Genomic DNA, 27,288 nt, shown 5'->3' with positions numbered 1-27,288 from the left:
TTAGCAGGAAGGGATATGACGAAGATTTTATTGTGATATAATATTTTAGTACGGTAATACAATTACAAGAAGCTGACAGTGCCCGTCCATGAAGCAGCACCTAGTACTGTGGGATTCAGGCATCATTACTGACTGTACAATTGCCGGTAACTGTCACTATTTACAAATCCTGAAAATAGGACCAAAATCTTCAAAAACAAACTACATTCTTCTCATTTTTATTCAAAGAATCTGGCAATAGAAAAGATAAGGGGGAAGGGGAGGGGAGCTGAGGGGAGGGGGGAGGGGGGCGAGGGGGGCCGAGAGGGAGACAGGGGAGAGGCGGGGTAGAGAGGATGAATCACTGGGAGATTCTGCTATCGTGTCCTGTTGTGTGAGATTCTCCATGGAGTCAGACCCAGTCGAACATTCAGGTAACTGGAAGTGGGGCAACTTTCACAGTTTCACTGAATATTCTGCTCAGAAACACAAGAGCTCACAGCTCAAGTCAGGACCAGCGGAACCCAACCCTCCGCCCCCCCCCCACCCCAGTCTGTAGTTAGAGAGCCCCTTCTCTCCACCCCCCCCTTCCCCCCGCCCCAGGGTCCCGAGGACAATTCTCGAGCCCTCACCCAATCCAGGCCAGAGACCGAGCCTGGGCCTTTCCTGACAGAGTGGCTCCGTTGCATTACTCATTGGATAGGTAGGGGGAGAGGAGATGCAGAGGGGAGGGGAGAGGAGATGCAGAGGGGAGGAGGGGAGAAGAGGGGAGGAGGGGAGATCCAGAGGGGAGGGGGAGGGCGAGGCCGGATTCAGCTGTGAATGTCCACCAGGAACTGGGCCCCTCCCCCAACCACGGGCTCCTCCAGCCCCCCTCACCCCAGCCGGTCGGGGACGCGGGGGACCCTCGGTCGGAGATGAGGGGGACCCTCGGGACAGCCGGTCGGAGATGAGGAGGACCCTTGGTCGGAGATGCGGGGTCCCTTGGGACAGCTGGTCGGAGATGAGGGGGACCCTCGGGACAGCCGGTCGGTGATGAGGGGGACCCTCGGTCGGAGATGCGGGGACCCTCGGGACAGCTGGTCGGAGATGAGGGGGACCCTCGGTCAGAGATGCGGGGACCCTTGGGACAGCCAGTCCTAGATGGCCTTTCTCTCTTCTGCCTCAGGCCGCCGTTGAATGCCTGGTGTGCGATCTGTGTCATGTAAGCAGCGTTAAGTCTCCTCGGCTGCCAGGCTGGTGCCCTCCAATCCACCCTCGCCAGGCAGATGACACGATGCCATAAAGTACACACTCTCGCTGAAGCTGGAACAGACCCCAAAAGCTCCACTTGCCTCCAGAGCCTCCAGATTGTTGACAGAGACCAGCGTCTCCGGGTGGCTCTTGCTCTTGTGAGCTGACACATTGTCCTTTTTCTCAAACCTCTTCCCACAGATCTCGCAGGAGAACTGATAGCCGGACTCGGCATCGTGTTTCTTCATGTGCCAGTTCAATGAGGCTTTCTGTCTACAGGTAAATCCACAGATCTCACACCTAGAGAGGGGGAGAGAAAAAGAGAGTCAGAAACACAGGGAGAGAGGGGGAGGGGGAGAGGGAAAGAGTCAGAAACACAGGGAGAGAGGGGGAGGGGGAGAGGGAGAGGGTCAGAAACACAGGGAGAGAGGGGGAGGGGGAGAGGGAGAGGGTCAGAAACACAGGGAGAGAGGGGGAGGGGGAAAGAGTCAGAGACACGGGGGGGAGAGAGGGTCAGAGACACGGGGGGGAGAGAGGGTCAGAGACACGGGGGGGAGAGAGGGTCAGAGACACAGGGAGAGAGGGTCAGAGACACAGGGAGAGAGGGTCAGAGACACAGGGAGAGAGGGTCAGAGACACAGGGAGAGAGGGTCAGAGACACAGGGAGAGAGGGTCAGAGACACAGGGAGAGAGGGTCAGAGACACAGGGAGAGAGGGTCAGAGACACAGGGAGAGAGGGTCAGAGACACAGGGAGAGAGGGTCAGAGACACAGGGAGAGAGGGTCAGAGACACAGGGAGAGAGGGTCAGAGGGGGAGAGTCAGAAACACAGGGAGAGAGGGGGAGAGGGAGAGAGTCAGAAACACGGGGGGCGGGGGGGGGAAGGAGGAGGAGAGAGGGAGAGGGAGAGAGCGAGAGATGAAAGCATAAAATTACAAAGCGATATTGATAGATTCGGTGAATGGGCAAAACTGTGGCAAATGTGAGGTCATCCACTTTGGATCAAAAAAGGATAGAACAGGGTACTTTCTAAATGGTAAAAAGTTAAAAACAGTGGATGTCCAAAGGGACTGAGGGGTTCAGGTACATCGATCATTGAAGTGTCATGAACAGGTGCAGAAAATAATCAATAAGGCTAATGGAATGCTGGCCTTTATATCTAAAGGACTGGAGTACAAGGGGGCAGAAGTTATGCTGCAGCTATACAAAACCCTGGTTAGACCGCACCTGGAGTACTGTGAGCAGTTCTGGGCACCGCACCTTTGGAAGGACATATTGGCCTTGGAGGGAGTGCAGCGTAGGTTTACTAGAATGATACCCGGACTTCAAGGGTTAAGTTACGAGGAGAGATGACACAAATTGGGGTTGTATTCTCTGGAGTTTCGAAGGTTAAGGGGTGATCTGATTGAAGTTTATAAGCTATTAAGGGGAACGGATAGGGTGGATAGAGAGAAACTATTTCCGCTCGTTGGGGATTCTCGGAGTCGGGGCACAGTCTAAAAATTAGAGCCAGACCTTTCAGGAGTGAGATTAGAAAACAGAGGGAGAGGGGGAGGGAGGCGGAGGCGGAGCAGATCAGAATTCCCCCCGATACTCACTGCAATGGTTTCTCTCCAGTATGAATGCGTCTGTGTACCACCAGGTTCTTGTCAGTCTTGAAAGCTCTGCCGCAGTATTCACAGATATAATTCCGCTGGTCTGGAAACAAAGCCCAGTGTGAATGTCCGAGGAAGGCAGGAGACTCCTGATGTACCTGCAGGTTGGGACAGAGTGGGACCGAGGTGGGACGGGAGTGGGGATGAGCTGCTCGTTTAAGACTGAAGCTTTAAACGGTGCAGCCCCTCCTCCTCATGGCAACAGAAAGCGGCTACTTCAGGTCACCGTGCTGATCAGCAGCTGGTGTGGGAAGGGTCAGCCTGGCTCACTGGGCAGCACTCCGACCTCGAGTACACAGTCCAGGCCGACACTCCAGGGGCAGCTCCGAGGGAGCGCCGCCCTGCCGGGGAGGGGCAGCTCCGGGGGAGCGCCGCCCTGCCGGGGAGGGGCAGCTCCGGGGGAGCGCCGCCCTGCCGGGGAGGGGCAGCTCCGGGGGAGCGCCGCCCTGCCGGGGAGGGGCAGCTCCGGGGGAGCGCCGCCCTGCCGGGGAGGGGCAGCTCCGGGGGAGCGCCGCCCTGCCGGGGAGGGGCAGCTCCGGGGGAGCGCCGCCCTGCCGGGGAGGGGCAGCTCCGGGGGAGCGCCGCCCTGCCGGGGAGGGGCAGCTCCGAGGGAGCGCCGCCCTGCCGGGGAGGGGCAGCTCCGAGGGAGCGCCGCCCTGCCGGGGAGGGGCAGCTCCGAGGGAGCGCCGCCCTGCCGGGGAGGGGCAGCTCAGAGGGAGCGCCGCCCTGCCGGGGAGGGGCAGCTCCGAGGGAGCGCCGCCCTGCCGGGGAGGGGCAGCTCCGAGGGAGCGCCGCCCTGCCGGGGAGGGGGCCGTCTTTCAGGAGGACACAAAAGACTCGACGGCCACTATTAAGAGCAGGAGGAGAGGTGGTACCAAGCCAGGACTGGGCTACAATTCTCCAGAGAGGTGGGCGTAACGGTGACGATGGGAGTGATCTCCAGCGACGAGCCACGTGATGGAGTGTGACAGCAGTGGGAGATTGACAAAGGCTGGGGGGGTTTCCCCACGGACTGGCCGAGCCCCACTTACCGCTGTGTAACTTCTCGTGCTCTTCCATCTGTGTTTTGAACCGGAAGATGCGTCCACAGGTCGGGTAGGAACAGGCAAAGCTTCTCTGCAGTATGTGCTGGTACTTGATGTGACGCTGCAATAAGAAAACAGAGCAAGGTGAGAGAGGGTGGGTGAGAGAGGGTGGGTGAGAGAGGGTGGGTGAGAGAGGGTGGGTGGGTGGGTGGGCGGGCGTGGAGGGTCAGAGAGGGAGGGAGGGAGGGAGGGAGAGGGAGGGAGGGAGAGCGTGTGGGCGGCAGGCGAGCGGGAGCGAGAGACAGCAGAGGCAATTCGATAAAGGAACTGCATGGTCGTGTCATGACTAAGGTCAGCATGTGGAGTCAAGGGACAGGTAGCAGAACGGATAGCAAGCTGGTTACAGAGCAGTAACGGTTAAGAGCAGCGACTCAGACTGTCAAAATGTGGGAAGTAGTGTTCCACAGGGATCATAGAAACGTGGAAAATAGGAGCAGGAGTCGGCCATTCGGCCCTTCGGGCCTGCTCCGCCATTCAAAATGATCATGGCTGATCGTCTAACTCAGTACCCTGTTCCCGCTTTTTCCACATATCCCTTGATCCCTTTAGCATTAAGAAATATATCGATCTCCTTCTTGAATACATCGAATGACTTGGCCTCCACTGCCTTCTGTGGTAGAGAATTCCACAGGTTCACCACCCTCTGAGTGAAGACATTTCTCCTCATCTCGGTTCTAAATGGCATACCCCGTATCCTGAGACTGTGACCCCTGGTTCTGGACTCCCCGGTCATCGGGAACATCCTCCCTGCATCGAGTCTGTCTCGTCCTGTTAGAATTTTATATGTGTCGATGAGATCACCTCTCATTCTTCTAAACTCGAGTGAATATAGGCCGAGTCGACCCAATCTCTCCTCATACGTCAGTCCTGCCATCCCTGGAATCAGTCTGGTGAACCTTCGTTGCACTCCCTCCATGGCAAGGACATCCTTCCTCAGATAAGGAGACCAAAACTGCACACAATACTCCAGATGTGGTCTCACCAAGGCCCTGTATAACTGCAGTAAGACATCCCTGTTCCTGTACTCAAATCCTCTTGCAATGAAGGCCAACATACCATTCGCCTTCCGAACTGCTTGCTGCACCTGAATGCTCGCTTTCAGCGACTGGTCAAATGTAAGGAATCTTACAACACCAGGTTATAGTCCAACAGTTTGGACCATAACCTGGTGTTGTAAAGTTCCTTACATTTGTCCACCCCAGTCCATCACCGGCATCTCCACATCAGCGACTGGTGTACAAGGACACCCAGGTCTCGTTGCACCTCACTTTTCCCAATCTATCACCTTTCAGATAATAATCTGCCTTTCTGTTTTCACAACCAAAGTGGATAACCTCACATTTATCCACATTATACTGCATCTGCCATGTTCTTGCCCACTCACCCAACTTGTCTAAATCACATTGGAGCCTCTTTGCATCCTCCTCACAGCTCACATTCCACCCCAGCTTTGTGTCGTCTGCAAACTTGGAAATGTTACATTTAGTTCCCTCATCCAAATCATTGATATATATTGTGAATAGCTGGGGCCCAAGCACTGATCCCTGCGGTACCCCACTAGTCACTGCCTGCCACCCGGAAAAAGACCTGTTTATTCCTACTCTCTATTTCCTGTCTGTCAACCAATTCTCAATCCATGCCAGGATATTCCCCCCAATCCCATGTGTTTTAATTTTGCACACTAACCTCTTGTGTGGGACCTTATCAAAAGCCTTCTGAAAATCCAAGTACACCACATCCACTGGTTCTCCCCTATCTATTCTGCTAGTTACATCCAATCCAGTTAATGCCCTCCAGTGTTCTGTTATCACATCTTTTATAATGGACTCTAGTATTTACCCCACTCCTGATGATCAGTGCTGGGGCCACTGTTGTTCACCATTTACATTCATGATTTGGACTCGGGGATCAGAATCACATCAAATTGGGGGGTGGAGTTAATATAAAGGAAGAATGAGTCAAAATACAAGAGGACATGAATAAACGTGCAGAACGGGCGTGTAATTGGCAAATGAATTTCAATATAGATAAGTGAGAGGAGGTGCATTTTGATAGGAAGAATAAGGAGGCCACACACTGCTTGGAGAATAAGAGTCTAAATGAGGTAGAGGAGCAGAGGGATCTGGGGGCACAGATACACAAATCATTAAAAACTAGTGACGCAGGTTAATAATGCCATAAAAAAAGGCAAACCAAGCACTGGAGTTCATTTTGGGAAGAACAGAATTGAAAAGCAGAGAAGTTATGTTAACCTGGGTTAGACCACACTAGTGGTCCTGGTCTCCATTTTATAAAAAAGATGTCGAGGCACTGGAGAAGGTGCAAGAAAGGTTCACAAGTATATCCTCTCAGTTCTGGTATCATCCTGATCAGGAAAGGCTGAACAGGCTGGGGTTAGATACAGAGTAAAGCTCCCTCTACACTGTCCCATCAAACACTCCCAGGGCAGGTACAGGGTTAGATACAGAGTAAAGCTCCCTCGACACTGTCCCATCAAACACTCCCAGGGTCAGGTACAGGGTTAGATACAGAGTAAAGCTCCCTCTACACTGTCCCATCAAACACTCCCAGGGTCAGGTACAGGGTTAGATACAGAGTAAAGCTCCCTCTACACTGTCCCATCAAACACTCCCAGGGCAGGTACAGGGTTAGATACAGAGTAAAGCTCCCTCTGCACTGTCCCATCAAACACTCCCAGGGCAGGTACAGGGTTAGATACAGAGTAAAGCTCCCTCTACACTGTCCCATCAAACACTCCCAGGGCAGGTACAGGGTGAGATACAGAGTAAAGCTCCCTCTACACTGTCCCATCAAACACTCCCAGGGCAGGTACAGGGTTAGATACAGAGTAAAGCTCCCTCTACACTGTCCCATCAAACACTCCCAGGGCAGGTACAGGGTTAGATACAGAGTAAAGCTCCCTCTACACTGTCCCATCAAACACTCCCAGGGCAGGTAATAAATTTAAAACAGAAATAGACAGTTTCCTAGAAGTAAAGGGAATTAGGGGTTACAGGGAGCGGGCAGGAAATTGGACATGAATTTAGATTTGAGGTTAGGATCAGATCAGCCACGATCTTATTGAATGGCGAAGCAGGCTCGAGGGGCCGATTGGCCTACTCCTGCTCCTATTTCTTATGTTCTTATGTTCAGGTACAGGGTTAGATGCAGAGTAAAGCTCCCTCGACACCATCCCAAACTCTCCCAGGACAGATACTGAACACAATAGTAGATTTCTTACCTTCAAATACTGTGGATTGGAGACTATTTTCCCGCATCCGTCAAATTCACAGCGAACGTATTGTTTCTGTAACTTCTTCCTGGCCCAGGCAATGACCAGAGAGACAGAAAGCAAGAACAGTGAGTGAATACACAGCTGCTGAAAATAAAGACAGGATACTCAGCTGGGGGGACGAGGAGGGCAGTGGGGCGAATTGGATACCTGATCAAAGAGCAGGTACAGGCAAAATGGGCCAATTGGCCTCCTCCTGTGCTGAGAGGTTCAGGGATTCGATATTCATCCATATTTGGAAGAGGGGGAGGGGAGAGACACGACTCTCCCCCCATTCCCCAGTGTGCACACTGTGTCTCTGTCCAGACTCTCCCCCCATTCCCCAGTGTGCACACTGTGTCTCTGTCCAGACTCTCCCCCATTCCCCAGTGTACACACTGTGTCTCTGTCCAGACTCTCCCCCATTCCCCAGTGTACACACTGTGTCTCTGTCCAGACTCTCCCCCCATTCCCCAGTGTACACACTGTTTCTCTGTCCAGACTCTCCCCCCCATTCCCCAGTGTACACACTGTGTCTCTGTCCAGACTCTCCCCCCATTCCCCAGTGTACACACTGTGTCTCTGTCCAGACTCTCTCCCCCATTCCCCAGTGTACACACTGTGTCTCTGTCCAGACTCTCCCCCATTCCCCAGTGTACACACTGTGTCTCTGTCCAGACTCTCCCCCCATTCCCCAGTGTACACACTGTTTCTCTGTCCAGACTCTCCCCCCATTCCCCAGTGCACACACTGTGTCTCTGTCCAGACTCTCCCCCATTCCCCAGTGTACACACTGTTTCTCTGTCCAGACTCTCCCCCCATTCCCCAGTGTACACACTGTGTCTCTGCCCAGACTCTCCCCCCATTCCCCAGTGTACACACTGTTTCTCTGCCCAGACTCTCCCCCATTCCCCAGTGTACACACTGTGTCTCTGTCCAGACTCTCCCCCATTCCCCAGTGTACACACTGTGTCTCTGTCCAGACTCTCCCCCCATTCCCCAGTGTACACACTGTTTCTCTGCCCAGACTCTCCCCCATTCCCCAGTGTACACACTGTGTCTCTGTCCAGACTCTCCCCCCATTCCCCAGTGTACACACTGTTTCTCTGCCCAGACTCTCCCCCCATTCCCCAGTGTACACACTGTGTCTCTGTCCAGACTCTCCCCCCATTCCCCAGTGTACACACTGTTCCTCTGTCCAGACTCTCCCCCCATTCCCCAGTGTACACACTGTGTCTCTGTCCAGACTCTCCCCCCATTCCCCAGTGTACACACTGTGTCTCTGTCCAGACTCTCCCCCCATTCCCCAGTGTACACACTGTGTCTCTGTCCAGACTCTTCCCCCATTCCCCAGTGTACACACTGTGTTTCTGCCCAGGATCTCCCCCCATTCCCCAGTGTACACACTGTGTTTCTGCCCAGACTCTCCCCCCATTCCCCAGTGTACACACTGTGTCTCTGCCCAGACTCTCCCCCCATTCCCCAGTGCACACACTGTGTCTCTGTCCAGACTCTCTCCCCCATTCCCCAGTGTACACACTGTTTCTCTGTCCAGACTCTCCCCCCATTCCCCAGTGTACACACTGTGTCTCTGTCCAGACTCTCCCCCATTCCCCAGTGTACACACTGTGTCTCTGTCCAGACTCTCCCCCCCATTCCCCAGTGTACACACTGTGTCTCTGTCCAGACTCTCCCCCCATTCCCCAGTGTACACACTGTTTCTCTGCCCAGACTCTCCCCCATTCCCCAGTGTACACACTGTGTCTCTGTCCAGACTCTCCCCCCATTCCCCAGTGTACACACTGTGTCTCTGCCCAGACTCTCCCCCATTCCCCAGTGTACACACTGTTTCTCTGCCCAGACTCTCCCCCATTCCCCAGTGTACACACTGTGTCTCTGTCCAGACTCTCCCCCCATTCCCCAGTGTACACACTGTTTCTCTGTCCAGACTCTCCCCCCATTCCCCAGTGTACACACTGTTTCTCTGTCCAGACTCTCCCCCATTCCCCAGTGTACACACTGTGTCTCTGCCCAGACTCTCCCCCCATTCCCCAGTGTACACACTGTGTCTCTGTCCAGACTCTCCCCCCATTCCCCAGTGTACACACTGTGTCTCTGTCCAGACTCTCCCCCATTCCCCAGTGTACACACTGTGTCTCTGTCCAGACTCTCCCCCATTCCCCAGTGTACACACTGTGTCTCTGTCCAGACTCTCCCCCATTCCCCAGTGTACACACTGTGTCTCTGCCCAGACTCTCCCCCCATTCCCCAGTGTACACACTGTGTCTCTGTCCAGACTCTCCCCCCATTCCCCAGTGTACACACTGTGTCTCTGTCCAGACTCTCCCCCATTCCCCAGTGTACACACTGTGTCTCTGTCCAGACTCTCCCCCCATTCCCCAGTGTACACACTGTGTCTCTGTCCAGACTCTCCCCCATTCCCCAGTGTACACACTGTGTCTCTGTCCAGACTCTCCCCCCATTCCCCAGTGTACACACTGTGTCTCTGTCCAGACTCTCCCCCCATTCCCCAGTGCACACACTGTGTCTCTGTCCAGACTCTCCCCCCATTCCCCAGTGCACACACTGTGTCTCTGTCCAGACTCTCCCCCCATTCCCCAGTGTATACACTGTGTCTCTGCCCAGACTCTCCCCCCATTCCCCAGTGTACACACTGTGTCTCTGCCCAGACTCTCCCCCCATTCCCCAGTGTACACACTGTTTCTCTGTCCAGACTCTCCCGCCATTCCCCAGTGGACACACTGTTTCTCTGTCCAGACTCTCCCCCCATTCCCCAGTGTACACACTGTGTCTCTGTCCAGACTCTCCCCCCATTCCCCAGTGTACACACTGTGTCTCTGTCCAGACTCTCCCCCCATTCCCCAGTGTACACACTGTTTCTCTGTCCAGACTCTCCCCCCATTCCCCAGTGTACACACTGTTTCTCTGCCCAGACTCTCCCCCCATTCCCCAGTGTACACACTGTTTCTCTGCCCAGACTCTCCCCCCATTCCCCAGTGTACACACTGTTTCTCTGTCCAGACTCTCCCCCCATTCCCCAGTGTACACACTGTTTCTCTGTCCAGACTCTCCCGCCATTCCCCAGTGGACACACTGTTTCTCTGTCCAGACTCTCCCCCCATTCCCCAGTGTACACACTGTGTCTCTGTCCAGACTCTACCCCCATTCCCCAGTGGACACACTGTTTCTCTGCCCAGACTCTCCCCCCATTCCCCAGTGTACACACTGTTTCTCTGCCCAGACTCTCCCCCCATTCCCCAGTGTACACACTGTTTCTCTGTCCAGACTCTCCCCCCATTCCCCAGTGTACACACTGTGTCTCTGTCCAGACTCTCCCCCATTCCCCAGTGCACACACTGTTTCTCTGTCCAGACTCTCCCCCCATTCCCCAGTGTACACACTGTGTCTCTGTCCAGACTCTCCCCCATTCCCCAGTGTACACACTGTGTCTCTGTCCAGACTCTCCCCCATTCCCCAGTGTACACACTGTGTCTCTGTCCAGACTCTCCCCCCATTCCCCAGTGTACACACCGTGTCTCTGTCCAGACTCTCCCCCCATTCCCCAGTGTACACACTGTGTCTCTGTCCAGACTCTCCCCCCATTCCCCAGTGTACACACTGTGTCTCTGTCCAGACTCTCCCCCCATTCCCCAGTGCACACACTGTGTCTCTGCCCAGACTCTCCCCCCATTCCCCAGTGTACACACTGTTTCTCTGCCCAGACTCTCCCCCCATTCCCCAGTGTACACACTGTTTCTCTGCCCAGACTCTCCCCCCATTCCCCAGTGTACACACTGTTTCTCTGTCCAGACTCTCCCGCCATTCCCCAGTGGACACACTGTTTCTCTGCCCAGACTCTCCCCCCATTCCCCAGTGTACACACTGTGTCTCTGTCCAGACTCTACCCCTATTCCCCAGTGGACACACTGTTTCTCTGCCCAGACTCTCCCCCCATTCCCCAGTGTACACACTGTTTCTCTGCCCAGACTCTCCCCCCATTCCCCAGTGTACACACTGTTTCTCTGTCCAGACTCTCCCCCCATTCCCCAGTGTACACACTGTGTCTCTGTCCAGACTCTACCCCTATTCCCCAGTGCACACACTGTTTCTCTGCCCAGACTCTCCCCCCATTCCCCAGTGTACACACTGTTTCTCTGCCCAGACTCTCCCCCCATTCCCCAGTGTACACACTGTGTCTCTGTCCAGACTCTCCCCCCATTCCCCAGTGTACACACTGTGTCTCTGTCCAGACTCTCCCCCCATTCCCCAGTGTACACACTGTGTCTCTGTCCAGACTCTCCCCCCATTCCCCAGTGTGCACACTGTGTCTCTGTCCAGACTCTCCCCCCATTCCCCAGTGTACACACTGTGTCTCTGTCCAGACTCTCCCCCATTCCCCAGTGTACACACTGTGTCTCTGTCCAGACTCTCCCCCATTCCCCAGTGTACACACTGTGTCTCTGTCCAGACTCTCCCCCCATTCCCCAGTGTACACACCGTGTCTCTGTCCAGACTCTCCCCCCATTCCCCAGTGTACACACTGTGTCTCTGTCCAGACTCTCCCCCCATTCCCCAGTGTACACACTGTGTCTCTGTCCAGACTCTCCCCCCATTCCCCAGTGTACACACTGTGTCTCTGCCCAGACTCTCCCCCCATTCCCCAGTGTACACACTGTGTCTCTGTCCAGACTCTCCCCCATTCCCCAGTGTACACACTGTTTCTCTGTCCAGACTCTCCCCCATTCCCCAGTGTACACACTGTGTCTCTGTCCAGACTCTCCCCCATTCCCCAGTGTACACACTGTGTCTCTGTCCAGACTCTCCCCCCATTCCCCAGTGTACACTGTGTCTCTGTCCAGACTCTCCCCCATTCCCCAGTGTACACACTGTGTCTCTGTCCAGACACTCCCCCCATTCCCCAGTGTACACACTGTGTCTCTGTCCAGACTCTCCCCCATTCCCCAGTGTACACACTGTTCCTCTGCCCAGACTCTCCCCCATTCCCCAGTGTACACACTGTTTCTCTGTCCAGACTCTCCCCCATTCCCCAGTGTACACTGTGTCTCTGTCCAGACTCTCCCCCCATTCCCCAGTGTACACACTGTTTCTCTGTCCAGACTCTCCCCCCATTCCCCAGTGTACACTGTGTCTCTGTCCAGACTCTCCCCCATTCCCCAGTGTACACACTGTTTCTCTGTCCAGACTCTCCCCCATTCCCCAGTGTACACTGTGTCTCTGTCCAGACTCTCCCCCATTCCCCAGTGTACACACTGTTCCTCTGTCCAGACTCTCCCCCATTCCCCAGTGTACACACTGTGTCTCTGTCCAGACTCTACCCCCATTCCCCAGTGTACACACTGTTTCTCTGTCCAGACTCTCCCCCCATTCCCCAGTGTACACTGTGTCTCTGTCCAGACTCTCCCCCATTCCCCAGTGTACACACTGTTTCTCTGTCCAGACTCTCCCCCATTCCCCAGTGTACACTGTGTCTCTGTCCAGACTCTGCCCCCATTCCCCAGTGTACACACTGTGTCTCTGTCCAGACTCTCCCCCCATTCCCCAGTGTACACACTGTGTCTCTGTCCAGACTCTCCCCCATTCCCCAGTGTACACACTGTTTCTCTGTCCAGACTCTCCCCCATTCCCCAGTGTACACTGTGTCTCTGTCCAGACTCTCCCCCCATTCCCCAGTGTACACACTGTGTCTCTGTCCAGACTCTCCCCCCATTCCCCAGTGTACACACTGTGTCTCTGCCCAGACTCTCCCCCCATTCCCCAGTGTACACACTGTTTCTCTGTCCAGACTCTCCCCCCATTCCCCAGTGTACACACTGTGTCTCTGTCCAGACTCTCCCCCCATTCCCCAGTGTACACACTGTTTCTCTGTCCAGACTCTCCCCCCATTCCCCAGTGTACACACTGTGTCTCTGTCCAGACTCTCCTCCCATTCCCCAGTGTACACACTGTGTCTCTGTCCAGACTCTCCCCCCATTCCCCAGTGTACACACTGTGTCTCTGTCCAGACTCTCTCCCCATTCCCCAGTGTACACACTGTGTCTCTGTCCAGACTCTCCCCCATTCCCCAGTGTACACACTGTGTCTCTGTCCAGACTCTCCCCCATTCCCCAGTGTACACACTGTGTCTCTGTCCAGACTCTCCCCCCATTCCCCAGTGTACACACTGTTTCTCTGTCCAGACTCTCCCCCATTCCCCAGTGTACACACTGTGTCTCTGTCCAGACTCTCCCCCCATTCCCCAGTGTACACACTGTTTCTCTGTCCAGACTCTCCCCCATTCCCCAGTGTACACACTGTTTCTCTGTCCAGACTCTCCCCCCATTCCCCAGTGTAGACACTGTTTCTCTGTCCAGACTCTCCCCCATTCCCCAGTGTACACACTGTTTCTCTGTCCAGACTCTCCCCCATTCCCCAGTGTACACACTGTTTCTCTGTCCAGACTCTCCCCCCATTCCCCAGTGTACACACTGTGTCTCTGTCCAGACTCTCCCCCCATTCCCCAGTGGACACACTGTGTCTCTGTCCAGACTCTCCCCCCATTCCCCAGTGTACACACTGTGTCTCTGTCCAGACTCTCCCCCCATTCCCCAGTGTACACACTGTGTCTCTGTCCAGACTCTCCCCCCATTCCCCAGTGTACACACTGTTTCTCTGTCCAGACTCTCCCCCCATTCCCCAGTGTGCACACTGTTTCTCTGTCCAGACTCTCCCCCCATTCCCCAGTGTACACACTGTGTTTCTGCCCAGGATCTCCCCCCATTCCCCAGTGTACACACTGTTTCTCTGTCCAGACTCTCCCCCATTCCCCAGTGTACACACTGTATCTCTGTCCAGACTCTCCCCCCATTCCCCAGTGTACACACTGTGTCTCTGTCCAGACTCTCCCCCCAATCCCCAGTGTACACACTGTGTCTCTATCCAGACTCTCCCCCCAATCCCCAGTGTACACACTGTGTCTCTATCCAGACTCTCCCCCCAATCCCCAGTGTACACACTGTGTCTCTGTCCAGACTCTCTCCCATTCCCCAGTGTACACACTGTGTCTCTGTCCAGACTCTCCCCCATTCCCCAGTGTACACACTGTTTCTCTGTCCAGACTCTCCCCCCATTCCCCAGTGTACACACTGTGTCTCTGTCCAGACTCTCCCCCCATTCCCCAGTGTACACACTGTCTCTGTCCAGACTCTCCCCCCATTCCCCAGTGTACACACTGTCTCTGCCCAGACTCTCTCCCCCATTCCCCAGTGTGCACACTGTTTCTCTGTCCAGACTCTCCACTATTCCCCAGTGCACACACTGTGTCTCTGTCCAGACTCTCCCCCATTCCCCAGTGTACACACTGTGTCTCTGTCCAGACTCTGCCCCCATTCCCCAGTGTACACACTGTTTCTCTGTCCAGACTCTCCCCCATTCCCCAGTGTACACACTGTGTCTCTGTCCAGACTCTCCCCCCATTCCCCAGTGTACACACTGTTTCTCTGTCCAGACTCTCCCCCATTCCCCAGTGTACACACTGTGTCTCTGTCCAGACTCTCCCCCATTCCCCAGTGTACACACTGTGTCTCTGTCCAGACTCTCTCCCATTCCCCAGTGTACACACTGTTTCTCTGTCCAGACTCTCCCCCATTCCCCAGTGTACACACTGTGTCTCTGTCCAGACTCTCCCCCCATTCCCCAGTGTGCACACTGTGTCTCTGTCCAGACTCTCTCCCCATTCCCCAGTGTACACACTGTGTCTCTGCCCAGACTCTCCCCCCATTCCCCAGTGTACACACTGTGTCTCTGTCCAGACTCTCCCCCATTCCCCAGTGTACACACTGTGTCTCTGTCCAGACTCTCCCCCCATTCCCCAGTGTACACACTGTGTCTCTGTCCAGACTCTCCCCCCATTCCCCAGTGTACACACTGTTTCTCTGTCCAGACTCTCCCCCATTCCCCAGTGTACACACTGTGTCTCTGTCCAGACTCTCCCCCATTCCCCAGTGTACACACTGTGTCTCTGTCCAGACTCTCCCCCCATTCCCCAGTGTACACACTGTGTCTCTGTCCAGACTCTCCCCCCGTTCCCCAGTGTACACACTGTGTCTCTGTCCAGACTCTCCCCCCATTCCCCAGTGTACACACTGTGTCTCTGTCCAGACTCTCCCCCCATTCCCCAGTGTACACACTGTGTCTCTGTCCAGACTCTCCCCCCATTCCCCAGTGTACACACTGTGTCTCTGTCCAGACTCTCCCCCATTCCCCAGTGTACACACTGTGTCTCTGTCCAGACTCTCCCCCCATTCCCCAGTGTACACACTGTGTCTCTGTCCAGACTCTCCCCCCATTCCCCAGTGTACACACTGTGTCTCTGTCCAGACTCTCCCCCCATTCCCCAGTGTACACACTGTTTCTCTGTCCAGACTCTCCCCCATTCCCCAGTGTACACACTGTGTCTCTGTCCAGACTCTCCCCCATTCCCCAGTGTACACAGTGTCTCTGTCCTGACTCTCCCCCCATTCCCCAGTGTACACACTGTTTCTCTGTCCAGACTCTCCCCCCATTCCCCAGTGTACACTGTGTCTCTGTCCAGACTCTCCCCCATTCCCCAGTGTACACACTGTGTCTCTGTCCAGACTCTCCCCCATTCCCCAGTGTACACACTGTGTCTCTGCCCAGACTCTCCCCCCATTCCCCAGTGTACACACTGTGTCTCTGTCCAGACTCTCCCCCATTCCCCAGTGTACACACTGTGTCTCTGTCCAGACTCTCCCCCATTCCCCAGTGTACACACTGTGTCTCTGCCCAGACTCTCCCCCCATTCCCCAGTGTACACACTGTTCCTCTGTCCAGACTCTCGCCCCATTCCACAGTGTACACACTGTGTCTCTGTCCAGACTCTCCCCCATTCCCCAGTGTACACACTGTGTCTCTGTCCAGACTCTCTCCCATTCCCCAGTGTACACACTGTTTCTCTGTCCAGACTCTCCCCCATTCCCCAGTGTACACACTGTGTCTCTGTCCAGACTCTCCCCCCATTCCCCAGTGTGCACACTGTGTCTCTGTCCAGACTCTCTCCCCATTCCCCAGTGTACACACTGTGTCTCTGCCCAGACTCTCCCCCCATTCCCCAGTGTACACACTGTGTCTCTGTCCAGACTCTCCCCCATTCCCCAGTGTACACACTGTGTCTCTGTCCAGACTCTCCCCCCATTCCCCAGTGTACACACTGTGTCTCTGTCCAGACTCTCCCCCCATTCCCCAGTGTACACACTGTTTCTCTGTCCAGACTCTCCCCCATTCCCCAGTGTACACACTGTGTCTCTGTCCAGACTCTCCCCCATTCCCCAGTGTACACACTGTGTCTCTGTCCAGACTCTCCCCCCATTCCCCAGTGTACACACTGTGTCTCTGTCCAGACTCTCTCCCCCCATTCCCCAGTGTACACACTGTTTCTCTGTCCAGACTCTCCCCCCATTCCCCAGTGTACACACTGTGTCTCTGTCCAGACTCTCCCCCATTCCCCAGTGGACACACTGTTTCTCTGCCCAGACTCTTCCCCCATTCCCCAGTGTACACACTGTGTCTCTGTCCAGACTCTCCCCCCATTCCCCAGTGTACACACTGTTTCTCTGTCCAGACTCTCCCCCCATTCCCCAGTGTACACACTGTGTCTCTGTCCAGACTCTCCCCCCATTCCCCAGTGTACACACTGTTTCTCTGCCCAGACTCTCCCCCCATTCCCCAGTGTACACACTGTGTCTCTGTCCAAACTCTTCCCCCATTCCCCAGTGTACACACTGTGTCTCTGTCCAGACTCTCTCCCCATTCCCCAGTGTACACACTGTTTCTCTGTCCAGACTCTCTCCCCCATTCCCCAGTGTACACACTGTTTCTCTGTCCAGACTCTCCCCCCCATTCCCCAGTGTACACACTGTGTCTCTGTCCAGACTCTCTCCCCCATTCCCCAGTGTACACACTGTGTCTCTGCCCAGACTCTCCCCCCATTCCCCAGTGTACACACTGTGTCTCTGTCCAGACTCTCCCCCCATTCCCCAGTGGACACACTGTTTCTCTGTCCAGACTCTCCCCCATTCCCCAGTGTACACACTGTTTCTCTGTCCAGACTCTCCCCCCATTCCCCAGTGTACACACTGTATCTCTGTCCAGACTCTCCCCCCATTCCCCAGTGTACACACTGTGTCTCTGTCCAGACTCTCCCCCCATTCCCCAGTGTACACACTGTGTCTCTGTCCAGACTCTCCCCCATTCCCCAGTGGACACACTGTTTCTCTGCCCAGACTCTTCCCCCATTCCCCAGTGTACACACTGTGTCTCTGTCCAGACTCTCCCCCCATTCCCCAGTGTACACACTGTTTCTCTGTCCAGACTCTCCCCCCATTCCCCAGTGTACACACTGTGTCTCTGTCCAGACTCTCCCCCCATTCCCCAGTGTACACACTGTGTCTCTGTCCAGACTCTCCCCCCATTCCCCAGTGTACACACTGTGTCTCTGCCCAGACTCTACCCCCATTCCCCAGTGTACACACTGTGTCTCTGCCCAGACTCTCCCCCATTCCCCAGTGTACACACTGTGTCTCTGTCCAGACTCTCCCCCATTCCCCAGTGTACACACTGTGTCTCTGTCCAGACTCTCCCCCCATTCCCCAGTGTACACACCGTGTCTCTGTCCAGACTCTCCCCCCATTCCCCAGTGGACACACTGTTTCTCTGCCCAGACTCTCCCCCATTCCCCAGTGTACACACTGTGTCTCTGTCCAGACTCTCCCCCCATTCCCCAGTGTACACACTGTGTCTCTGCCCAGACTCTCCCCCCATTCCCCAGTGTACACACTGTGTCTCTGTCCAGACTCTCCCCCCATTCCCCAGTGTACACACTGTTTCTCTGCCCAGACTCTCCCCCCATTCCCCAGTGTACACACTGTTTCTCTGTCCAGACTCTCCCCCCATTCCCCAGTGTACACTGTGTCTCTGTCCAGACTCTCCCCCCATTCCCCAGTGTACACACTGTGTCTCTGTCCAGACTCTCCCCCCATTCCCCAGTGTACACACTGTTTCTCTGCCCAGACTCTCCCCCCATTCCCCAGTGTACACTGTGTCTCTGTCCAGACTCTCCCCCCATTCCCCAGTGTACACACTGTGTCTCTGTCCAGACTCTCCCCCCATTCCCCAGTGTACACACTGTGTCTCTGTCCAGACTCTCTCCCCCATTCCCCAGTGTACACACCGTTTCTCTGCCCAGACTCTCCCCCCATTCCCCAGTGTACACACTGTTTCTCTGCCCAGACTCTCCCCTCATTCCCCAGTGTACACACTGTGTCTCTGCCCAGACTCTCCCCCATTCCCCAGTGTACACACTGTGTCTCTGTCCAGACTCTCTCCCCCATTCCCCAGTGTACACACTGTGTCTCTGTCCAGACTCTCCCCCCATTCCCCAGTGTACACACTGTGTCTCCGTCCAGACTCTCCCCCCATTCCCCAGTGTACACACTGTGTCTCTGTCCAGACTCTCCCCCCATTCCCCAGTGTACACACTGTGTCTCTGCCCAGACTCTCTCCCCATTCCCCAGTGTACACACTGTGTCTCTGCCCAGACTCTCCCCCATTCCCCAGTGTACACACTGTGTCTCTGTCCAGACTCTCCCCCCATTCCCCAGTGTACACACTGTTTCTCTGCCCAGACTCTCCCCCCATTCCCCAGTGTACACACTGTTTCTCTGTCCAGACTCTCCCCCCATTCCCCAGTGTACACTGTGTCTCTGTCCAGACTCTCCCCCCATTCCCCAGTGTACACACTGTTTCTCTGTCCAGACTCTCCCCCATTCCCCAGTGGACACACTGTTTCTCTGTCCAGACTCTCCCCCCATTCCCCAGTGTACACTGTGTCTCTGTCCAGACTCTCTCCCATTCCCCAGTGTACACACTGTTTCTCTGTCCAGACTCTCCCCCCATTCCCCAGTGTACACACTGTGTCTCTGTCCAGACTCTCCCCCATTCCCCAGTGTACACACTGTTTCTCTGTCCAGACTCTCCCCCCATTCCCCAGTGCACACACTGTGTCTCTGTCCAGACTCTCCCCCCATTCCCCAGTGTACACACTGTTTCTCTGTCCAGACTCTCCCCCATTCCCCAGTGTACACACTGTATCTCTGTCCAGACTCTCCCCCATTCCCCAGTGTACACACTGTGTCTCTGTCCAGACTCTCCCCCCATTCCCCAGTGCACACACTGTGTCTCTGTCCAGACTCTCCCCCCATTCCCCAGTGTACACACTGTTTCTCTGTCCAGACTCTCCCCCATTCCCCAGTGTACACACTGTGTCTCTGTCCAGACTCTCCCCCCATTCCCCAGTGTGCACTGTGTCTCTGTCCAGACTCTCCCCCCATTCCCCAGTGTACACACTGTGTCTCTGTCCAGACTCTCCCCCCATTCCCCAGTGGACACACTGTTTCTCTGCCCAGACTCTCCCCCATTCCCCAGTGTACACACTGTTTCTCTGTCCAGACTCTCCCCCCATTCCCCAGTGTACACACTGTGTCTCTGTCCAGACTCTCCCCCCATTCCCCAGTGTACACACAGTGTCTCTGCCCAGACTCTCCCCCATTCCCCAGTGTACACACTGTTTCTCTGTCCAGACTCTCCCCCCATTCCCCAGTGTACACACCGTGTCTCTGTCCAGACTCTCCCCCCATTCCCCAGTGTACACACTGTTTCTCTGTCCAGACTCTCCCCCCATTCCCCAGTGTACACACTGTTTCTCTGTCCAGACATGTTCCCGTAAAGGTCAAGGGTGGTTCCAAGAACTCCAGGGAACCTTGGAGCACAGGGGATATACGAGAATGGATTAGGAAAAAAAGGAGGGCTTTTGGCAGATACAAAAGGCTAAAGACGGAGGAAGCCCTGGAGGAGTACAAAAAGTGCAGGGGGATACTTAAAAAAGAAATTAGGAGATCAAGGAGGGGCCATGAAATAACACTGGCGAGCAAAATAAAGTAAAATCCTAAGATGTTTTATAAGTATATTAAGGGTAAGAGGATGACTCGGGAAAAAATAGGGCCCATTAGGGACAAAAATGGCAATCTGTGTGTGGAGCCGGCAGATGTAGGAGGGGTTCGAAATGAATTTTTTACATCTGCTTTCACTATGGAGAAGGACGATGTAGACATAGAAATACAGCAGGGGGACTGTGATATACTCGAACATATTAACATCGAGCGGGAGGAGGTATTGGCGGTTTTAGCAGGCCTAAAAATGGATAAATCCCCAGGCCCGGACGAAATGTATCCCAGGCGACTGTGTGAGGCAAAGGAGGAGATTGCGGGGGCTCTGACACATATATTCAGAACCTCTCTGGCCACAGGGGATGTGCCAGAGGACTGGAGAACCGCTAATGTAATACCATTATTCAAGAAGGGGAGTAGGGAAAAACCGGGGAACTGCAGGCCAGTGAGCCTAACATCAGTGGTAGGAAAATTATTGGAAAAAATTCTGAAGGACAAAATTAGTCTCCACTTGATCAGGATTGATCAGGGATAGTCAACATGGCTTTGTCAAGGGAAGATCATGTCTGACTAATTTGATTGAATTTTTTGAGGGAGTGACTAGGCGTGTGGATGAGGGTAACGCAGTGGATGTGGTATACATGGATTTCAGTAAGGCCTTCGATAAAGTCCCCCACAGGAGACTGGTCAAGAAGGTACGAGCCCATGGAATCCAGGGTGCCTTGGCACTTTGGATACAAAACTGGCTTAGTGGCAGAAGGCAGAGGGTGATGGTCGAAGGTTGTTTTTGTGACTGGAAGCCTGTGGCCAGTGGGGTACCACAGGGATCGGTGCTGGGTCCCTTGCTGTTTGTGGTCTACATTAATGACTTGGATATGAATGTAAAAGGTATGATCAGTAAGTTCGCTGATGATACAAAAATTGGTAGGGTGGTAAATAGCGAGGAGGATAGCCTCAGTCTGCAGGACGATATAGATGGTTGGTCAGATGGGCGGAACAGTGGCAAATGGAATTTAACCTGGAAAAGTGCGAGGTGATGCACTTTGGAGGGACTAACAAGGAAAGGGAATACACAATGAATGCGAAGACCCTAGGCAAGACAGAGGGTCAGAGGGATCTTGGTGTGCAAGTTCACAGATCCCTGAAGGCGGCGGAACAGGTAGATAAGGTGGTAAAGAAGGCATATGGGATACTTGCCTTTATTAGCCGAGGCATAGAATATAAGAGCAAGGAGGTTATGATGGAGCTGTATAAAACACTGGTTAGGCCACAGCTGGAGTACTGTGTGCAGTTCTGGTCGCCACACTACAGGAAGGATGTGATCGCTTTGGAGAGGGTGCAGAGGAGATTCACCAGGATGTTACCAGGGCTGGAGCGCTTCAGCTATGAAGAGAGACTGGGAAGATTGGGTTTGTTTTCCTTGGAGCAGAGGAGGCTGAGGGGGGACATGATTGAGGTGTACAAAATTATGAGGGGCACAGATAGGATGGATACGAAGGAGCTTTTTCCCTTCGTTGAGGGTTCTATAACAAGGGGACATAGATTCAAGGTAAAAGGCAGGAGGTTTAGAGGGGATTTGAGAAAGAACTTTTTCACCCAGAGGGTGGTTGGAGTCTGGAACTCACTGCCTGAAAGGGTTGTGGAGGCAGGAACCCTCACAACATTCAAGAAGCATTTGGATGAGCACTTGAAATGCCATAGCATACAAGGCTACGGAACAAATGCTGGAATATGGGATTAGAGTAGACAGGGCTTGATGGCCGGCGCGGACACGATGGGCCGAAGGGCCTCCATCCGTGCTGTATAACTCGATGACTCTGTGACTCTCCCCCCATTCCCCAGTGTACACACTGTTTCTCTGTCCAGACTCTCCCCCCATTCCCCAGTGTACACACTGTTTCTCTGTCCAGACTCTCCCCCCATTCCCCAGTGTACACACTGTTTCTCTGCCCAGACTCTCCCCCCATTCCCCAGTGTACACACTGTGTCTCTGTCCAGACTCTCCCCCCATTCCCCAGTGTACACACTGTGTCTCTGTCCAGACTCTCCCCCATTCCCCAGTGTGCACACTGTGTCTCTGTCCAGACTCTCCCCCATTCCCCAGTGTACACACTGTGTCTCTGTCCAGACTCTCCCCCCATTCCCCAGTGTACACACTGTGTCTCTGTCCAGACTCTCCCCCCATTCCCCAGTGTACACTGTGTCTCTGCCCAGACTCTCCCCCCATTCCCCAGTGTACACACTGTGTCTCTGTCCAGAGTCTCCCCCATTCCCCAGTGTACACACTGTGTCTCTGTCCAGACTCTCTCCCCCATTCCCCAGTGTACACACTGTATCTCTGCCCAGGATCTCCCCCCATTCCCCAGTGTACACACTGTTTCTCTGCCCAGGATCTCTCTCCATTCCCCAGTGTACACACTGTGTCTCTGTCCAGACTCTCCCCCATTCCCCAGTGTACACACTGTTTCTCTGCCCAGACTCTCCCCCCATTCCCCAGTGTACACACTGTGTCTCTGTCCAGACTCTCCCCCCATTCCCCAGTGTACACACTGTGTCTCTGTCCAGACTCTCCCCCCATTCCCCAGTGTACACACTGTTTCTCTGTCCAGACTCTCCCCCCATTCCCCAGTGTACACACTGTGTCTCTGTCCAGACTCTCCCCCCATTCCCCAGTGTACACACTGTGTCTCTGTCCAGACTCTCCCCCCATTCCCCAGTGTACACACTGTGTCTCTGTCCAGACTCTCCCCCCATTCCCCAGTGTACACACTGTTTCTCCGTCCAGACTCTCCCCCATTCCCCAGTGTACACACTGTTTCTCTGTCCAGACTCTCCCCCCATTCCCCAGTGCACACACTGTGTCTCTGCCCAGACTCTCCCCCCATTCCCCAGTGTACACACTGTTTCTCTGCCCAGACTCTCCCCCATTCCCCAGTGTACACACTGTTTCTCTGTCCAGACTCTCCCCCCATTCCCCAGTGCACACACTGTGTCTCTGTCCAGACTCTCCCCCCATTCCCCAGTGTACACACTGTGTTTCTGCCCAGGATCTCCCCCCATTCCCCAGTGTACACACTGTGTCTCTGCCCAGACTCTCCCCCCATTCCCCAGTGTACACACTGTTTCTCCGTCCAGACTCTCCCCCATTCCCCAGTGTACACACTGTTTCTCTGTCCAGACTCTCCCCCCATTCCCCAGTGCACACACTGTGTCTCTGTCCAGACTCTCCCCCCATTCCCCAGTGTACACACTGTGTTTCTGCCCAGGATCTCCCCCCATTCCCCAGTGTACACACTGTGTCTCTGCCCAGACTCTCCCCCCATTCCCCAGTGTACACACTGTGTCTCTGCCCAGGATCTCCCCCATTCCCCAGTGTACACTGTGTCTCTGTCCAGACTCTCCCCCCATTCCCCAGTGCACACACTGTGTCTCTGTCCAGACTCTCCCCCCATTCCCCAGTGTACACACTGTGTCTCTGTCCAGACTCTCCCCCATTCCCCAGTGCACACACTGTGTCTCTGTCCAGACTCTCCCCCCATTCCCCAGTGCACACACTGTGTCTCTGCCCAGACTCTCCCCCCATTCCCCAGTGTACACACTGTGTCTCTGCCCAGGATCTCCCCCCATTCCCCAGTGTACACACTGTGTCTCTGTCCAGACTCTCCCCCCATTCCCCAGTGTACACACTGTGTCTCTGCCCAGGATCTCCCCCATTCCCCAGTGTACACACTGTGTCTCTGTCCAGACTCTCCCCCCATTCCCCAGTGTACACACTGTGTCTCTGCCCAGGATCTCCCCCCATTCCCCAGTGTACACACTGTGTCTCTGTCCAGACTCTCCCCCCATTCCCCAGTGTACACACTGTTTCTCTGCCCAGGATCTCCCCCGCCCCCCGGCCCCCCGAACTCTCAGACTCACCTGATCTTCTGCGGTCGCTCATTCGGATTTCGCTTCTCCCGATGTTTCCGAGCTTTCCTACAGGATCGGGGAAGAAAGGGAATGGATTTAGGTGAAAGTGAAGATTAATCGACACCAATCTGGCGGGGGTGGGAGTGAGGCGACGGTGGTCTGGGGTAGGGGGGAGTTTGTTTGGGGCAGGGAGAGCGTATAGGACGGGGGCGGGGGCAGTATTGATTGCAGAAACTATTCTAGCTCTGGAAAGGGATGATGCAGTTGAGGGTCATGGACAGAATCTATTTGGTTCGAATTAAGGAACAAGAGAGGAGCCATTTCACTACTGGGTGTATACTATAGGCCAGCAAATAGTGGGAAGGAGATAGAGACGCAAATTTGCAGGCAAATTACAGAAAGATGCAAGAACTATAGAGTAGTGATACTGGGGGACTTCAATTATCCCAATATCGACTGGGACAGTAACTGTGTCAAAAGGCAAAGAGGGGGAGGAATTCCTGAAATGTGTTCCAGAGAACTTCCTGGAACAGTGTGTTTCCAGCCCAACCAGGAAGGAAGCAGTGCTGGATCTCATTCAGGGAATGAAGTGGGGCAGGTGGAGTATGTTTCAGTGGGGGAGCAGTGCTCATAATCTCATTCGGCTTCGAATAGTTATGGAAAGGGACAAGGTGCAATCACATGTGAAAATGCTGAACCGGAGGAGGGCAAATTTCAGGGAGTTAAAAAGGGATCTTGCCCAGGCGGATTGGAATCAAAAATTGGGAGGCAAAACAGTAATGGGAGGCTTTCAAATTGATTTGTGTACACAGTAGATACATTCCCACCAGGGAGAAAGGTCGGGCAACTAAAGCCAGAGCTCCCTGGATGACACAAGACATAGAGAGTAAGATGCAGCAGAAAAAGGGGCATATGACAAATGTCAGGTTGAAAACACAAGTGAGAACCATGCTGAATATAGAAAGTTCAGAGGGGAAGTGAAAAAGGAAATAAGAGGGGCAAAGAGAGAGTATGAGAATAGACTGGCAGCCAACATAAAAGGGAATCCAAAAGTCTCCTACAGGCTGTAAACAGTGAACAGGCAGTGAGAGGAGGGGTGGGGCCAATTAGGGACCAAAAAGGAGATCTGCTCATGGAGGCAGAGGGCATGGCTGCCCATGAGGACTTTGCATCTGTCTTTACCAAGGAAGAAGATGCTGCCAGAGTCACATTAAAAGAGGAGGTAGTTGAGATACTGGATGGGTTAAAAATTGATGAAGAGGAGGTACTTGAAAGGCTGGCTGTACTTAAAGTAGATAAGTCACCCGGTCCGGATGGGATACACCCTAGGTTGCTGAGGGAAGGGTGGAAATTGCAGAGTTACTGACCATAATCTTCCAATCATCCTTAAATACGGGGGTGGTGCCGGAGGACTGGAGAATTGCTAATGTTACACCCTTGTTCAAAAAAGGGTGTAAGGATAAACCCAGCAATTATAGGCCAGTTTAACCTCAGTGGTGGGGAAACTTTTAGAAACGATAATCCGGGACAGAATTAACAATCACTTGGAACAGTGTGGATTGATTAGGGAAAGCCAGCACGGATTTGTTAAAGGCAAATCATGTTTAACGAACCCGATAGTGTTTTTTGATGAGCTAACAGACGGTAGATGAGGGCAATGGGTTGATGTTGTGTATATGGACTTTCAAAAGACGTTTGATAAAGTGCCACGTAATAGGCTTGTCGGCAAAGTTGAAGCCCATGGAATAAAAAGGGCTGTGGCAGCATGGATACGAAACTGGCTCAGTGACAGGAAGCAGAGAGTAGTGGTGAACGGTTGTTTTTCAGACTGGAGGGAGGTGTACAGTGGTGTTCCCCAGGGGTCGGTACTGGGATCGCTGCCTTTCTTGATCTATATTAATGACTTGGACTTGGGTGTGCAGGGCACAATTTCAAAATTTGCAGATGACACAAAACTTGGAAGGGTAGTGAACAGTGAGGAGGATAGTGATAGACTTCAAGAGGATATCGACAGGCTGGTGGAATGGGCGGACACGTGGCAGATGGAATTTAACTCAGAAAACTGCGAATGATGCATTTTGGTAGGAAGAATGAGGAGAGGCAATATAAACCAGAGGGCACAATTCTAAAAGTGGTACAGGAACAGAGAGGCCTCGGGGTATGCATGCACAAATCGTTGAAGGTGGCAGGGCAGGTTGAGAAAGCGGTTAAAAAAAGCATGCAGATTCCTCGGCTTTATAAATAGAGGCATAGAGTACAAAAGTATGGAAGTCATGATGAACTTTTATAAAACACTGGAGTATTGTGTCCAGTTCTGGGCACCGCACTTTAGGAAAGATGTGAGACGTTAGAGAGGGTGCAGAGAAGATTTACTGGAATGATTCCAGAGATGAGGGACTTCAGTTACGTGGATAGAATGGAGAAGCTGGGGTTGTTCTCCTTGGAACAGAGACGGTTGCGAGGAGATTTGATCGAGGTGTTCAAAATCATGAAGGGTTTAGACAGAGTAGATAGAGAGAAACTGTTCGCATTGGCGGAAGGGTCAAGAACCAGAGGACACGGATTTAAGGTGATTGGCAAAAGAACCAAAGGCGACATGAGGAAAAACGTTTTTTTACTCAGCGAGTTCTGATCTGGAATTCACCGCCTGAAAGTGCGGTGGGAGCAGATTCAATAATAACTTTCAAAAGGGAATTGGAGAAATACTGGAAGGGGAAACATTTGCCGGGCTACAGGGCAAGAGCAGGGGAATAGGACTGATTGGTTAGCACATTCAAACCACGACGGGCTGAATGGCCTCCTTCTGTGCTGTATCATTGTATGATAGCGACAAAGAGGGGTCGGGGGGGAGGCAGGCAGAGGTGGGGAGGGGCAGAGGGTCCATTCCCTGGACAGCTCTTCGATCACTGACTCTGGCTCTGACTCCACTCTCCCCGATCCTACCAGCTCCAATACTGAGGATTCCCACAGTCCCCGTGCTTTTCCAGCTAATCCCAAGAACCGGTGCAACAGACGAATGGGGAAATAGGGAATCTCCACCTTTCCACAGGTTCATCTGGCGGTTTCTTCAGGCTGTTCCTTCGAGATCTTCCCCGCCGCTTGTCACGGTCCGAACCA

At 53.9% G+C, this 27,288-nt stretch overlaps 1 protein-coding gene across 1 annotated transcript; it reads right to left on the bottom strand.

Annotated features, from left to right (window-relative positions):
* LOC137318093 (E3 ubiquitin-protein ligase ZFP91-like) lies at positions 1-27,288 on the bottom strand (the record flags this gene model as incomplete). The annotated part of the gene is made up of 6 exons (XM_067981067.1): positions 1-1,512; positions 2,810-2,909; positions 3,898-4,012; positions 7,193-7,271; positions 24,181-24,237; positions 27,211-27,288. Coding segments are annotated over 6 exons (748 nt in total), but the record flags the coding sequence as incomplete, so codon positions are not given.

This window comes from Heptranchias perlo, unplaced genomic scaffold (genome assembly GCF_035084215.1).
Source record: "Heptranchias perlo isolate sHepPer1 unplaced genomic scaffold, sHepPer1.hap1 HAP1_SCAFFOLD_65, whole genome shotgun sequence".
Taxonomy (NCBI): domain Eukaryota; kingdom Metazoa; phylum Chordata; class Chondrichthyes; order Hexanchiformes; family Hexanchidae; genus Heptranchias; species Heptranchias perlo.
This window is presented reverse-complemented; position numbering and strand designations above follow the sequence as displayed.